The 17,169-nt window shown below is 39.2% G+C and overlaps 2 protein-coding genes across 2 annotated transcripts; both read right to left on the bottom strand.

Moving 5' to 3' along the window:
* Positions 1–340: 340 nt before the first annotated feature.
* On the bottom strand, positions 341–9,599 carry rab38b (RAB38b, member of RAS oncogene family). Its single transcript, XM_003446889.5, has 3 exons — positions 9,187–9,599; positions 7,358–7,635; positions 341–5,979 (listed from the first exon to the last, which is right to left on the bottom strand). The coding sequence occupies exons 1-3, from the start codon at positions 9,413–9,415 to the stop codon at positions 5,830–5,832; spliced, it is 657 nt and encodes a 218-aa protein (XP_003446937.2). The 5' UTR covers positions 9,416–9,599; the 3' UTR covers positions 341–5,829.
* Positions 9,600–11,736: 2,137 nt separating this feature from the next.
* LOC102079160 (nectin-3-like protein) lies at positions 11,737–16,355 on the bottom strand. The gene is made up of 6 exons (XM_019363560.2): positions 16,207–16,355; positions 15,736–16,074; positions 15,169–15,278; positions 14,918–15,074; positions 14,552–14,647; positions 11,737–11,843 (listed from the first exon to the last, which is right to left on the bottom strand). The coding sequence occupies exons 1-6, from the start codon at positions 16,295–16,297 to the stop codon at positions 11,752–11,754; spliced, it is 885 nt and encodes a 294-aa protein (XP_019219105.1). The 5' UTR covers positions 16,298–16,355; the 3' UTR covers positions 11,737–11,751.
* Between the last annotated feature and the right edge of the window lie 814 nt (positions 16,356–17,169).

Genomic DNA, 17,169 nt, shown 5'->3' with positions numbered 1-17,169 from the left:
GGAAAAGATCAATAGGCGCGCAATAAATAACGCAATGATAGATTCAGATGTACAAACAGTTTTATGGTTGTCTTTTAGACTCTATTCTAGCAACTGCACTTTTTTTTTCTCTATTCGTCATTCCGTTTTTTAATATGCTTTCTGTAGCGTTTAGCCTTTGTTGCTTTGCGGCTTCTCTTCTGATTTTTCTGTTCACCATTTGCTGTTATTATATGTTTGCCATTTATGAAATTGTTGTCACTCATAATAATCACCTGAGTGTAGCTGGACTTGAACTGATTAGTGTAAAATTTGATTTGAACAATAGTGTAAATCAGATATGCTGAGTAACCACACTGTGTTTTCGATGACTGTAAGCTTTGAGGGACAATGACAAAACAATCTTTTGCTTTCTCTTTCAAGCTGACTGCAGACTGCACAAGAAATGCGTGATAACGTAGGTGCGTATTGCCCTCTAGTGGCAGTGTGTGTGTATATGCAATCATTCCACTAAGTACAGACGAGTAGTTTGTACTACATTGAGCTCTTCTATTGATTGTGTGTGTTTTTTAAGTCATGTCCCAAAAGTACTGTTTCTTTCTATGAACTTTTGCAAATGCATTCCCGCTTTTTTCTTATTTTTAGACCATATGTAAAAACAAAACAAAAAACCCCAATATTAAACTGAATAAAGAAGCATAAAGTTTCCCAAACAGTAAAATATGTTTCTTTGTCCTTCACTTTTAATCCCAAAAAACATCAGTAACGTTAATGAGATGTAATATTTCTTAGCATGTATGACAGATAACTTAGCTCACCGGGTCTTCAGAGGACTCATCTTTCAAATTGGACAGACATATTAATGATTTATTACTACGCTACATTCTTAATATTACTCCCTTTAGAACATAGACACTCTCTACCACTTTGTCTCACCTCTGTGCTTTTTAATCTCCTTCCTGATCTTCCCTTTGTTTTCCCCCTTTTCATCATTGCCCCCCCCTGTCAGGAGGCTGATTTAATTGGCAGTGTTTTTATTTCATCTCTTAGTTTTCTTTTAAGTGAGCAAAAACAGCACCACGTGCACTGGATGACTTCAACACTACACCAAGGTTTGTTAATCGCAATATTATCAGTCATTCTCGCAGCTTACTCAGGGTGAAAGAATGTATGAAACTGGACGCGAAAGGTCAAGCAGGTTAATTTGGCCAAATTGATTGGTTGGGAACTGACAAACGATAAGTTCCAAGGGCTTAAAGATGAGGAAATCACCTTAAAGCAGGTGGTCTTTAGCCTGGGAAAGATCTGCTGTTATTCACAAAATGTGATTAAGTTCAAAATCCAGTCATTCTCGAGTGGCTGCACTTGTTTTTTCTTTCTTTCTCTTTGTCTGCAGAAATTGGACAGCTTGGAAATGCACTGAATGAGTCATATTTGTATATGACCCCGGTTTATAGCAAGTAAAGTTTAGGATTTGTATAAAAATACAAATGTAATTCATATGAGCTGTTTCACTTCTCAGTGACTAACTGGTATGTGTGAGTCTTGAAGTAAAAGCAGCTGCAATGTGCCTAACTTTACAAGAGGTGGCTCCACATGAACAATTCTTGGCAGTGACCACAGGGAGAAAGGCACTGTCAGATCATCAGACCAAGTCATTTTTATGATCTCCATACTTGTAACTGAATTATCAAACTTGTCACATGAGATTAATTACGGTAGCTGATTGTGTGCTAATAAAGTACAGAGCGATCTGTTTTAATCAGTGTGAAACGTTTTATGTTTTTTAAAGCAGTTATGATGACAAATTCAGCGTGTCTGTTGGTTTACCTCCACTGACTCCTTGGTAACCTTTTGTTGCTGTAACATTTTAGCGCCGTGTCTCTTTGATCTTCTCTTACTACCAGCTTCTCTCGCTCTTCCTGTCTCACAGAGAATATATGGACATTTTCTGTAGGTGGTTCTTTGGCAGAGCCCGAGAGCCACACAGAGCATGCCTTAATGTGCTCGTGTCTCCAAATTCCAGAAATCAAGAGTTAAATCTGCCCCATCTTTCATCACACAATGAGTTTAAACTTTAAGAATAAACAGAGAATGAAATAAAAATTGCCGTTTGTTTTTTTTGAATGCCATATTTTGTGACTAATATCCTCAAACAGCTTTTCAGTGATTCATTTACAGATTGGTGACAAATTAAAGGAAAAAACAAACCCTGACCTGTTTACAGTCGAGGGCTGTTCTGCTATTTGGGGATATTTTTCTGGTTTGATTTGGGATCTTAACCATCCTGACTGAGAGAAATGCCATGCTTTGTTTCTATCCTGCCCCCTGACAGTGCAAGACAGGACAAGAAGGGTCAAATGAATAGTATAAATATGAAAATTATGATTTAGATGTTACAGCCTTTCAGAGTTAGACAATCCTCTTCACCATCACCATCAGAGCATCAATTAGAGAACATAAGATTTTTCAGGACACCTGCAAAAAGTAGTTTCCTAAATAAAGAATTGTGTTGCTGGAGGTTTCATGGAGACAAAATACAAACCATTTTCATGTGTTTTTGAACTTCCCCACAACTCCAGCAACACTGGTCTCAGCTAAAGATAGCTATGGAAAGACTATTTAAGATAACAGTCCCCTTTTCTTTCAAGATCTTATATTTAGGTTTGAGAGCAGATACACTGGATGAGTTTGAAAACAAATATCTGTACAAAATTGAATTGACTCTGACAAGAAAATGGTTGGTGAAAGACTCTCCTTCACTTGAGGACTAGATTAATGTAGTTCACGACATTTACGCGATTGAAAAGCTGACATTTATTTTAAGACAGGAAGAGGAAAAGTTTTTAAGTTCTGGGGATCCTTGATAACGACGTATTATCATTTATAGCAGATACTTCCGCTCCCTACTTGCTAACCTCCTCAAAGTTATGTTAATATTACCTTATTTACCTACTTTCTTTATTGGTTTTGGGTTAAATGTGTTACCAAAAAAATAATAATGTGAAAGCTGTTGTGGTGTGATATAACATGTACATCCTTGGTTCCAAATAAAAATTGAAATAACAAAAAAAAATAAATAAATAAAAAATTAAAAAATAAAAAGAAATAAAAAAAATAAAATAAAAAATAAAATAGGTGTTTATCCTTTTGAAAAATACTTTTCCATCCCTAGATTGCTGCTTTGCAGATTTATAGACAAAAGACAACTGAACCTCTTCTGGCTGGAAGCGCATGGTAGCCCAGTGACTTTCTTTATCTTATTTTGTCCTTTCTCACTTTTCTGGAAATCCTTTGTTTCATCAATGTACAGCTTGATGGTTTTCAGATGACCGAGCTCTAAAATGCTTTGATGCTTTCTTGGTAAGGATGCCTTAACATGCCACAAGCAGATGACCTAATCTGCTAAACCCTAGGGCAGAGATTAATCAACAATCATGTGGCTTCCTTATGAGAATCAGCCTGAATCAAGTTCTGAATCAGCCTCACACACACACACATACACACACACACACACAAACTCAATGTCTAATTTTTATTAAACTAATAAAAGTTAGACACTGATTTTCTGTTCACTGTCTTACAGTGGTCCTCAGAGTGATCAGAAAATAAATGTTTGTTTCAGGTTAAAGAGGATGAATAAAGTCATTGTTTTATGAAGTCTTGTGAAAGTGTTAGAAAAACAGATAACATGGTTTATATGTGTTAACTGATTTCACAGCTTTAAAATAAATACACAAGTACAATCTTCACACAGCATAACAACTGAAGAAGTGATGTTAAGTCTTTCTTTGCTTCTCAAACACATCATACAATGATTTCTCACAGCATATTTTCCTGTGCCTGTAAAGTGTAACGCCGCCATTCTGATATCATAAGACAGATGCATGACTTCAGACGCTCTCATGATGAGCTAAAAAATGTGACATTTTTCTGTGGAGAGGAGATTGTTTAAATCCACCCTTGTGCATGCTGTAAATAACCAATAAAAACTCACACTACCACATGACACTGCCATATAAACCTCGGTGAGCTATGGAAGTAACCTCCCATAGTACATTAGCAGAAATCCCAACAGACCAAACAATTAATTTAATCCAGATTAGTGGGCTGATCCAGATCAGGATATGAGAGCTAACTTAAATTTATATCAGGTCAAATCTTTTCTGTCTTAATTCACTGAAGAAGAACAAAAGAATGAATTTAAAGGATAATACTAGCAAGGAGTACAAAGGAGCAGGGTCAATGCAAGGCTACTGGCTGGACAATCAGGTTAAGTACTAAATCCCACGGTATGTAGCAGATGATGAATACAGTATCTGCATAATGTACCTAATGTATAAAATGTAAATCAAAGAATAGAAGAAAGCAGAGGGAAAAAAAGCAGAAAACATACAAAAGAAAAACTTCAAATAGCTAAGCTAAGAGTAAAAAACACAGTGAAACAATTAAAAAAAATGAGAACAGGAACAAGGATGCAGAGATTACAGAAATCTGTCTATATGGGAACGAGCGTTGATGTGTGCCTGCAAACAGAGAGAAATAGCTTCACAAAGATGTTGGAGGATACTCCAAAAAGACTCCAGTTACCATGGATACAAGGGGTTAGGTTCTGATGAAGAAAAATTACATACACAGACACTTAATAATCACTTCTGATAAAAGTGTGACTCAGGAGGTAGCGTGGGCCAAACTAACACTGTGAAGTTTTGCTAATCGGAAACTGATGATTTGGTCCACGGCTCCAGCTGAAATTAACCGAACTGTCCTTGTGAGTAAGACGCTCTGTGAGTGTGGCTTGTAGTGTAAGGCACTATGAGAGATCAATAACAAAGCAGTCCATTTACCATTTAGATGTTGTAGCCTAAAACCCAGTGTTTAGCAGTATGACAACCACTCCCCTACTATTGACAAAGACATATGTCTGGGAAATCTTTGACCACATAAAACTTGAATTGCTCCAGCACGTCTGTTCCATGGCCATAAAAGTCTGCTAACAGCAAGCAGGCTCCAGGATGTTTGTGTGCCTAAAATATTTCACTCCACTTCTTTGCAGCTTCTTGCCACAACCAAACTGTTACTACAGATATAACCAACAAATTAAAGTTTGTTAGTTGTGTGACAGATTTGAAGCAGTTTATCTTGGTACATTACCCAGTGTTAAATACTCAAAGTTAATTATATAAACAACCTATTTGATTAAAAAAAAAAAAGTGCAAAATTCACATAATTAAAAAATAGCAACAAAAAAAATATATGGGATCCTCTGAAAGAGGTCAGTACTGTTTTTCTTTGGCTAGTGCAGAATAAAATTAAAGATGTGTATTTGCATTGAGTCCTTTGGGTGTGTTGCATCAAGGGTATTGGGAGAACTTTCACACCATTCATGAGGTGAAGATGTTGCCAGTCTTTTTTCAAAGCGAGCTGTTGTTGTAAGAGTAAAAATTGAATCAGGTTAAAAAAAAAAATAGGCAGAGATGACCAGAGATTTGTGTCTATGCTCTCTGGCTCAACACACCACATCGTGACGAAAAGCACAGACAGCAGTGTTATTTCATTATTCCGGCAAAAACTTCTCACTCGCAGCATGGCACGTTACAACAAAAACTGTTAAATAAATGAGCAACTTCAAGTGACTTCAGTCTGCAAGCTTGGGTTTGCTCCTCAAAAGCGCAACAAACTAAAATGTTCAACTCTAGTTTGGACCAAAGAGCTGAACCAAACTGTTCCAACCGTTTCATAGTACACACCACCACTGCTCCCCTTTCCTTGTAAGATTCAGATGGCTTTGCCTCTTAGTCCTGCTGTGCATCCATTCTTTTTCAGTTCTCACACTGATCTGTCCTTTCATTATTTCAAGCAGCCAGAGCAGCTCATCTGCCTGTTGGAGTTGAGCTGCGGCGAGATGGTGTCGGGTACCACAGTTTTCAGGATGTCGTTTTCTGTGGCCATGATGTGTTTGACTAGGAAGTTTGCAGCTTCACTGATGTTGAGATTGTCCTATATGAGAGAGAAGAACTCATTAAAACAATGTCCCAGTTTTACTAACCTTGTGTCTGAACACTAACAGAGCATTAGAAGCATTTAGATGACCCCACTTTTAAAAATGTGACCAATCGGACTGCTTTTACAGTCACACAAACACCATCATGTATGTACGTCTTTAAATAAATGCAGTAAACGTTCTTCGGGCTTCTCCACATAAGGGGTGGGTACATCTGTTTGTATAGTCTACCTCTGACACTTCTGGGCAAATCTGCACCTTATAAAACTTTGACCTTTCAGAATGTCGAGTCTTGATGCCACAAGCAGCTCCAACACGTCAGTGTCAACAGCAGATGTGTAAGTGAATGCAATATTGGCAGAATTCAAGGCAGCAGCATAAAAGTTAAACAGTTTTACGGAGTTCTTCTGGAAGTGTCGACAAACACACAGAGTACTGAGCATGAACATTTTATTTAAACCTAGTAATTTAAATGGTCAAGATCCCAGAATACCAAATACTGTATATCATAAATACAGCAAATTATATGGTGCCTAAAACACAAATTATCCACATTAAGCAGGTAGAAAATATATATGTTATCAAACTGAGGTTTTATAACGCCCACTCAAGAACAGAACTGAAAACAGTGGGGTTTTGATTGGAAGCAGAACTCCCCGTGATGTGGGAGTTTTTGAACACCAGACAGTTAACAATAACTTTTGGAATTTCTTCTAACCCTGCACTGTAAATGTATTTCATGAGCATATGAAAGCCCAGTTAGCTCTGTGGAGATGATCGTTTCTGACTAAAGTGACCAGAGTGGGACTCAGAGATGGCTGGTAGTCTTTCAATCCTAAACAGTGCTTATATTTTGGGAAGTATCCCTAGTTGCACTCTTGCTCGGGGTTGTATGTGTTTGTTAAATGGTTGCTCTGAGCAGCAACTGATTACCTTAGTTTGTCTTCTCTTCTGACACTCAGGAACAAAGCTAAAAAAAAGCTCTGTTTCAGTCAGATAAGACTATTTTAAAATGACTGATTGATTAAAGCAGCACAATATAGTCAGCATTTGGCATCTAGGCTCTTGGCTCATTATTCCCTGCAAATATTTTATATGTAAAATTAGGGAGAGATGAGTCAATATCCCCCACCGCTTACAGTTGGATGCTATGTGCTGGTGGAGAAGGATGCAGGGAAGCTGTGGGTACATGTTAATGGGAGAGATGGGAACTATAGCAGCTTAAAAGACTTCCAATAGGAAGGGAGTGTTTGTTATATGATGTTAGGAAAAATGAGGTATGTTCTGTGTTTGTTTAGGAATCAGTGTCATTCCATACTTCGGAAATGACTAGCAAACTGTAGCAAACTTATTATAACTGTACTTTGGTCGCACCTTGGCAGAAGTCTCAAACCAACCGACAAAGCCGTGGTCCTTGCAAAACTGGTCCATTTTGATGCCATTGTTGGTCAGCTCCCTGCCCTGGTCACACTTGTTGGCCAGCAGAACGGTGGCGATGCTCTTTCCATTAGCCAGCATTAATTTAGAATCCAGATCTTCTTTCCACTTAACGACAGCCTCAAAGGTTGTTGGCCGTGTCACGTCGAACACTATGAAGGCCCCCATGGCTTCACGGTAGTACACTCGTGTCATGTTCCCAAAACGCTCCTGACCTGTGATTCACAAACACAGACAAACAGGGAGATTCATTCATTCGTAAGACAGCGTTGTTGCTGCCAGCATCAGATCCAATGACAGATTTTCATGGTTTTTCCTGCATGTTTGCAGCAAAACAACTAATACAGCTGACTGCAGTCAGCAGTGCCTGCATTCCCATGAAACAGCACATTCCTGTAGCCTTACCATCATGTCGCACATAAACATATGGCCAATGTGACTGCTTGATTTGCTTAATTTAGACCTGCAGTTTGCAAGTAGGCTAAAACAGCATTTATCCCTGTACGCATGTGAAAAGTCTGTATGGAAGATGCATGCAGGTGGATGTATGTGGGTTCATCTGTGCTTGTGCAAGAAATGAAAATTAGGTGCGTGAGGAGCAGGTTAGCTGTCAACAACACATTCCCTCAGGGATGCGTGTTTTGCTGTCTAATTTGACTTGTTGGTCCGGAACAGAGCGTGTAGGTGTGTGCATCCTGCTTGCTGTGCAGGAAATGTCCTCTAAGCAGAAAAGTTAATACTAATGGATGAGAGGCCACTTCTGGCTTTAATAAAAGCTCTCTGACAAAGACAAAATGTTGCCATTTGCATCATGAGTAAGGGGAAATTGATAGCTTCCTCCTTTCGTGCAAGGCTGTATATAAATAATTGCCATTGTGTAAGAGAAGTCACAGACAGACGTGTCACATTTGTCACTTGACAAACTGTCATTCAGTAAGCCCATGGTGCACTTTACAGTTTTGCATGACTTCCAATCAAAGCATATGAAATGTATTCCCCGCATGATGAAAAAAGGATTAATGTTTCACTCCTCAGTGCCTATCTGCTCATCTGGATTAATTCAAGCAGGTAGACAAACTAAATCAGATGTGACTTACTATATTTACTTGACCCTGACATAATCATTTAATTTAATGAAGCAAAATTAAACCCATAAGGCATGTACCTCTGTGTGTGTCTCACTTTGCTCGTTGTGACTGAGTAAGGTAGTTTTGTTTTTTATTAGGGCTACAAAACACTCCTGTTACTCCTTTAAATCTCCCTCACATGGCTCTAATCACATGATGCAACATCATACCTTAAATGAATGACTGAACAACAGTGTGCTGGTCTTCTCTAAGCAATTTGTATGTGTGTGTGTTCGTGTGTCTGAGAGAGAGAGAAAGAGAGAACGTGGGTTGTGTCAGATACCAGCTCTCCACAGTGACAGTGCATCTCTATGTTGTGAACGTTTCATAAATATAGAAGAGTCATGCCTCGTTGTCACTTAGAAGATAAGTGTTATCTACCCAAAGGATCTTTTTTTCAGGAACTAAGCAGCACTGCTACAAATTTTCTGACTTTTCCTCCTCCACTAGTTCTTTTACATTTCATATTTTAAAATACCAAAAGGAGGAAAAATGGTGTAAACAGCGTACAATACAGATCCCTTACACCCCTCATAAACTTTTGTGGAGGAAATGCAAGTTGCCAGTTTATTTGGCCTGCTGTCAAACCTAAAGACAGATACAACACGTAACACACACTCAGCTTCTTCACTGCCCTACCTGCAATGTCCCACAGCTGGAGCCGCACCGTCTCTGAATCCCAGTTTAACACTTTAAGGGCGAAGTCAACTCCGATCGTAGCCCGGTAATTAGTCGAGTAGGTGTGGTGGACGTAACGCCTGATGATGGAAGTCTTCCCGACCCCCAGGTCTCCGATGACCAGCACCTTATACAGGTGCTCTTTCCGGAGACTCTGCATACCATTGGAGTGTGAAGGATAGTTGGTCATTCCACCTGTCAGAGCTCAGCAGCGGCAGCAGTTTTCAGTAACTTTGACCTGACTAGAGTGCAGTTTGAGTGCGTTCCGTGTCTTTCTCCGCCCTCCCTGTGGGGGGAGTGTGTGATTGCTGTGGGGCTGTGTTTGGGAACTTGTGACCTCGCCTCGCCACCCTGAGGAGACGTCAGTGAAGTAACAAGACTTTGCGAGTGTCTGTACTGCCCCTTTATACAACGAGTTAACAGTTTACGTGCTGGCATCACAAGTTAGTCAGATCGTTAAATATTAACGAAACTAAAAGCACTAACTTAACAAGAGCAATACCCGAATCTTGCTCTTAGAGAAAATAAAAATTACACAACAGGCACTGGTGCCGTTTTGTATTGCGGTAGGGTAACTGAGGATAACTTTTAATTGAGAACATCACGGTGTTCTAAACATGGACCAAGTAACAGAGGTGGATAAGCGGGTCTGTATCAAAAATACTTTTAGTGATTAGTTTTAGCCCGTTAACAGAAACACAGATTTATTTTGAATTTGAATTGGATATTCAGCTGTTTGGGCAGTTGTTATCTGTTCTCTGGGGGAATAAAACAAACAAAAGTGCTGGCCTATACGTACTTTGGTTGGTTGCAGAAGTATGCAGTAGATGCAAAAATATTAAATGCTTTAATAGGATATACATGGATGCATATGTGAGAGAGACTGAATCTACTGTACATATGTTCCTGTAAACCCAGCCCTCATGCCTTCAAGCCACATTATGTTATTGTGTGAATATAAAATAGTCTGGAGGAGTGTGAGAATCATCAAATGCCTGTGCGTGAGCTCAGCCAAGAAATATATGTTTGCATTTTTATAGCAGTATGCATAAGAGGCTCAAAATAAATAAAAAATATTAATATGTTGCACAACCTTTTAGAGTTTACAGATACTGAGCAAACGCAGAGCTTTATGTTGCTTCAAATTATTACAATGACAGAACTTTTAACTTTACAAGTGTATAGTTTTAATTTCCCTTTGCAAAGGGGTCAAACAGCCATACATAGTACAGCTGCAGTCTGCCTAGCATAGACAAAACATGATACTATTTAGCTTTCTGTCTAACCATAAAACAAAAATAATAAAATGCAGAGAAAGTTAAATTCTTTAAAACAATATCCATCATATTCCCAGTTTTTCATCATTTATTGCTCACACATGTATTTACAAAAATGGCACAAACATCAGACCTGTGCAGGGCACAGACACCTTTGTGTGTCTATGTCCTGTGTACCAAGCAATAACAAAAACAAAAACAAAAAAGACTACAATTAAAAACAACGCATCAGTTTTAAATTGAACATTCAGATTCTTCATCAAAGTCAAAAGCAGTCATCATTTTATTCATTTGTCATTTCTTACAGCAGATCAACTCATGCTGCTCTTCATTTACATTTACACTGTGGGAATTTGAAGAGGGAACAGCAGCACCAGGGTAGTTATAGTTAACTAGAACTAAGCTAACTGAAGAGATTTTTTGGGTAAAACTAACTAAAAGTAAAGTAAAATAAATTACAATAAAGCATTTATAGTTTTTATTGTAATACCTGTATTGAGTTTTTAAAAAAAATAATTATATCTTGTTTGTGGGATATGCCCTCTACATACTATACAAATAAAAGTTTACTTGTGTTTTACTTACTTTATTATTCTTAGACTTTTACAGACTTTGTAGACATAGAATTCTCCCCTCAGGTAAAATTATCTAGCTGCTGTGTTTCCTAAACACCTTCACTTTGCAATAATACCACTTACGTGAAAATCTAGGAGGAAAGACATTTCAAGTTCTGACTTGTTGCAACAGTGGTATTCTATTACAGTACCACATTCAAATACAGGAAGCTCTTTAGAATATCCCATACCTTCACAAATGTCTGAAAGGCTGCACGTCTATGTGCACCTGTGACAGAGGCGGATCTACGGGGGGGGGGGGGTCCCCTGCTATGCCTAAAATACTTGTGAAAACTAATTGCTTGTTTGTCCAAAAGGCTATTTAAAGTGTTTTTGTGGATATTTTATTGACTCCATTTACATATGAGGGATTTTCACATAATATTCTAAAGAGGTATGTGCCACCCTGCCTAGACATCTTGCCCCTCATGTAAAATTTTCCAGATCCACCACTGACCTGTGGCAGTGGGACTGAAATAACCTGAATTCTGAGACTGAGTGATGTAACTTAATTAAAATTAAAAGTAACTGAAATCATCAACAGCTATAACTGCAAAGCTATACACACACACACCCCAATAAATCAGTGATTGCCACCCCATTAAAAAAAATCCTGAAAACACCTCTGCACCGAGCTACATTTGCTTGGCTCTGTTGTAGTCTTGCTCTATCTTGCAGCTGTATACTTGACTGAAGGTGAAGATTGAAAGGAGGTGGTAGATCCATCCTAGGAAGAGTCAGAGCACAAATATTGACTTGTGGCATTGTTAGACGGTTACTTGAATCTGTAAAGCATGTACAGGTCATGTATTGTATGCACATCTATTGGATATTTTGACAGATAGCACAATTTTTTATGTCTTTCACAGAAAACTCAATGTAAGCAGGCAGAGAGGACATTTAAATAAATAGACAGTAAGACTTTTACCTGTTTTGTTTTTTTTATTTGCCTTGCATAGAGAAAGACAGCCAGGGCACTAAATACCAGCATCAGAACAACTCCATATCGAAACACCAATAATGGCTCTGTATCTAAGAAACAGATGTTGCAGATATATATTGATTGTCTTGCTCTGGTGAAACTGAGCAGACTTCAACAAATATTGATAATAAATGTAAACCTACAATGTGAAATCTTTTTGCCTGAGGGACAGAAGTACAGTGGCTTGCAAAAGTATTCGGCCCCCTTGAACTTTCCCACATTTTGTCACATTACAGCCACAAACATGAATCAATTTTATTGGAATTCCAGGTGAAAGACCAATACAAAGTGGTGTACACGTGAGAAGTGGAACGAAAATCATACATGATTCCAAACATTTTTTACAAATAAATAACTGAAAAGTGGGGTGTGCGTAATTATTCAGCCCCCCTGAGTCAATACTTTGTAGAACCACCTTTTGCTGCAATTACAGCTGTCAGTCTTTTAGGGTATGTCTCTACCAGCTTTGCACATCTAGAGACTGAAATCCTTGCCCATTCTTCTTTGCAAAACAGCTCCAGCTCAGTCAGATTAGATGGACAGCGTTTGTGAACAGCAGTTTTCAGATCTTGCCACAGATTCTCGATTGGATTCAGATCTGGACTTTGACTGGGCCATTCTAACACATGGATATGTTTTGTTTTAAACCATTCTATTGTTGCCCTGGCTTTATGTTTAGGGTCGTTGTCCTGCTGGAAGGTGAACCTCCGCCCCAGTCTCAAGTCTTTTGCAGACTCCAAGAGTTTTTCTTCCAAGATTGCCCTGTATTTGGCTCCATCCATCTTCCCATCAACTCTGACCAGCTTCCCTGTCCCTGCTGAAGAGAAGCACCCCCAGAGCATGATGCTGCCACCACCATATTTGACAGTGGGGATGGTGTGTTCAGAGTGATGTGCAGTGTTAGTTTTCCGCCACACATAGCGTTTTGCACTTTGGCCAAAAAGTTCCATTTTGGTCTCATCTGACCAGAGCACCTTCTTTCACATGTTTGCTGTGTCCCCCACATGGCTTGTGGCAAACTGCAAACGGGACTTCTTATGGTTTTCTGTTAACAATGGCTTTCTTCTTGCCACTCTTCCATAAAGGCCAACTTTGTGCAGTGCACGACTAATAGTTGTCTGATCTCTGCAGCTCGTCCAGAGTCACCATGGGTCTCTTGGCTGCATTTCTGATCAGCGCTCTCCTTGTTCGGCCTGTGAGTTTAGGTGGACGGCCTTGTCTTGGTAGGTTTACAGTTGTGCCATACTCCCTCCATTTCTGAATGTTCGCTTGAACAGTGCTTCGTGGGATGTTCAAGGCTTGAGAAATCTTTTTGTAGCCCAAGCCTGCTTTAAATTTCTCAATAACTTTATCCCTGATCTGTCTGGTGTGTTCTTTGGACTTCATGGTGTTGTTGCTCCCAATATTCTTAGACAACCTCTGAGGCCGTCACAGAGCAGCTGTATTTGTACTGACATTAGATTACACACAGGTGCACACCCCACTTTGCAGTTATTTATTTGTAAAAAATGTTTGGAATCATGTATGATTTTCGTTCCACTTCTCACGTGTACACCACTTTGTATTGGTCTTTCACGTGGAATTCCAATAAAATTGATTCATGTTTGTGGCTGTAATGTGACAAAATGTGGGAAAGTTCAAGGGGGCCGAATACTTTTGTAAGCCACTGTATGTCTTTCAATCCTCCTCCATAGTTTCTAGCTTTCCTAGAAGTAGATGCTCCCCTTAATGAGTTTTCTACCTGGAAAGGGCCTCTAGCTGGAGGCTGAGCAATAGTTTCACATATTTCACAAGATGCTGATGGTGAAGGCAAAGAAACTTTGGCTTTTCAGGTTTTGCCTTTTGAGAATTTATATCTGTTGTTGTTTGCCTAATTCGGGCTGATTTTTCTTCCACCAGTATGACCTTTTCCTATATTCACAAGCAAAGGTATTCACTTTGTTGGAAGTCCAAAACAAAATGCATAAATTAGTCCGTTCTACAGGGGCACCATAGAGAGCATTCTGACCAGCGGCATCTTCGTGTGGTTCGGCAACTGCAATGTTGGTGATCTCAGCAAACTACAATGGATTGCTAAAGCAGCTGCCAAGATCATTGGAACATCTCTCCCTCTGCTACAGGACATCTTCCACAAGCGCTGCATTAGTAAGGCCTCCTGCACCGTGCTTGACCCCTCACACCCCTAACATGGACTCTTTTCTCTCCTTCAGACAGACTGTGGAATAGCTTTTTCCCACAAGCCATCAGACTCCTGAACTCACTACCAGCCCTAGCAGTTTTCAATTCTCACCATCATCTCTAGTGACTACCTTTGCAATCAGAGTTTGAATTTTTTCTTGGGTGTAAGACTGTGTGGTAGTGGCATAACAATTGCATGTGTAGAATTTGTAAAAAAGGTTTATATGACTCTATAGGGGTGATGGTAACATTGGTGGTGTTTAGAATATTGATACCAGTGGTGGTGATGCCATTGTTGGGAGTAGAAAGCTCAGGTGTTGCTGATGTAGTAAGACCGATGTCTGCTGATACAGTCATACCCCATGATGACACTGTCAAGATAGTGGAACAAAGAATATTCCTGTTAGCAATAATGTACTGTACAGATTCAAAATAAATCATTATATATATATATTTGGGATTCATATGCAATTTGGTATTTAATAATACTCGGCCATCTTGCACCAACAGGAGCTGCTCAGTTATGGAAACCCATGCTATGAAGCATTCATGACACGAGTTCTCACGTTCTCTTCACATGGCTTCCAGCTTCGAAACAGACACAAAGAGGCAAACAGCAGCAACGAACTGAAGACGCTCACCTGTCTTCAAACTTGTGGTTGTCGTTAGCACTGTGACCACAAACTCTTCATGCACATGTTTGCTTCCTGTGTTGACAGTCAGTGTATAAACCCCTGCATCAGCATCAGTCACCCTCACGAGCTCCAGAGATTCAGTCTCTGACAACAGTTCATCATTCTGGGGCAAAGCATGATTATGTAGCACATAAAAACCTTTTATTTTGAAAAGATGTCAGAGTTAAATTCAGTTTCAAATTCCACATTTCCTTTACCTTGGTCCAGCTGTACTCTGCATTTGGAAATAATCTGCAGCGAATTGTCACATTTTCTCCATTTTGGACATCAACAGTGCCATTCACATCACATGTTATTTTAATGTCATCTATTGAGGAAAGCATGAGATTAATTAGATTTAATCACACACACACACACAAAAAAAACAAAAACAAAAAAAACCAACCAACTAACTGATGTGAAAAGCACATTTTGTAATATGTCTTCTGCCACTGTTGTGATCACAACATCCCTTCAGCTAAACAGAAGAGTGTATTGTGTCGTGTGTTATGAGACAAGTAATATGAAAAAGAAAACTGTGTCTTTTAGCAAAGCTCCTAAATGTGTTCTTTTCGTTCTTACTTGGATTTGCTGAGCGGTAAATAACTGCTGAGACTGGCAGAGACTGAGTGCTCTGATGCAACCACAAGTAATGTGAAATATATGCAATACAGCATTAGATAAAAAGATGTTGTGTATTTCTATTTAAATATTAAATCCTGGGTGGTCTACAAAGTCTGGTTTAGGTACTTAGATATGGCTTTGTGCGTACTAGGTTCTCTTACCTTTGATTATTAGCTGTGTTTCAACCTTTTTGGATCCATCAGGAAAGGTGGCCATGTCACAAACATAGATGCCTTCATCCGATTTCTTCACATCAGAAAGTTTTAAATGGGAACCCAGTGCATCAGCACTGTTGTTCTCAATCTGGATGGTAATATTTTTCCAGAATAGATGGATTCCATAAAGTTGGCTGTACACACACAGCTTTGTGTTTTCCTTACTCCATTCAATACTGACAATCTTGTTATCAGTAGGACCTTTTACAATGCAGGGTAAGGAAACATTCTGGCCCACTACAGCTTCCATCTTTTCATAACGGAACAACTCAGCACCCTGGATCCCTGTCAGACACATCAGATAGTGTTAAAGTCAATATTTTTATTGAATATAATATTGAATACCCATCTTTGCTGATAAATCATAACACACACAAGCAAAAAAAAAAAAACAACCCCAAAAATGCAAAGAATTACCTTGACGGATAGAAGCAAGAAGTAGAAGAGTGAGAACCATTCTCAATACTTCCAGCATATTTCCAGTCATTTTTGAGGTCCCTAAACTCATTACGGCCAATCAGGCTTAATCTATTGAGCCTAACTGAGGAACACAGGAAAGACAGAAATGATACACTGTCTGTTAACTGAGGTTAAAGAAATGGACAGGATGGCTTATCTTTACAGAAAGCCACACAGTGAGTCATGTGTGTATTTCTGAAGCTTTGTGGTTAAAAAAAACCAAACAGCTGGTGTGAAGCAGACATTTTTGAAACAAGGTACTTCCCTAACGTCTTTTTGTCACAACTATCAAATTCAGAGAACTGTTGATGTTTAATTTCAATTGGAACAACCTTCTTAATGCACATTCAGGTTTCCTCTCTTTTTTATCCTCTAGTAATATTACTGACTTTATCCTTCCACTGTCCAGTTATTATGGCCACTTGAGGGGTTTGTCACTTGAATGTTAAAATACAGTTATCCATCCATCCATCCATCCATCCATCCATCCATCCATCCATCCATCTTCTTCCGCTTATCCGAGACCATACAGTATGTGACCATATCGTGACCACAGGTGAGGGTAGGGACATAGATTGACCGGTAAATTGAGAGCTTCGCTTTTGCACTCTCATCTGGGGACTACTATTTTAATAGCTCTGTCACCTTTAGCTCTCAGTATTGTATGACGCACAGCCAGGAGGCCCTGACCATATCAGCTCAGGGACATGCTGGGGATGTATTGATGAAAATGTTCACAGCGGTATGTTGGTGCTCTTTCATGCAGAGCTCTAAAAGTCAAGCTCTGGGTAGTTACCAAAAGAATGAGACTATGGATACTAGTGGCAGATATGACCTTAGTGGAAGGGTGGCCAGGCTTCTCCATTATGACAGAATGAGGAGCTTGATCATTTGTGAGGGACCTAAAGCAGACCCACTACT

The sequence above is a fragment of the Oreochromis niloticus genome, linkage group LG10 (genome assembly GCF_001858045.2).
Source record: "Oreochromis niloticus isolate F11D_XX linkage group LG10, O_niloticus_UMD_NMBU, whole genome shotgun sequence".
Taxonomy (NCBI): Eukaryota; Metazoa; Chordata; class Actinopteri; order Cichliformes; family Cichlidae; genus Oreochromis; species Oreochromis niloticus.
The sequence above is the reverse complement of the archived record's forward strand: the minus strand, read 5'-3'. Positions and strand labels throughout refer to the sequence as shown.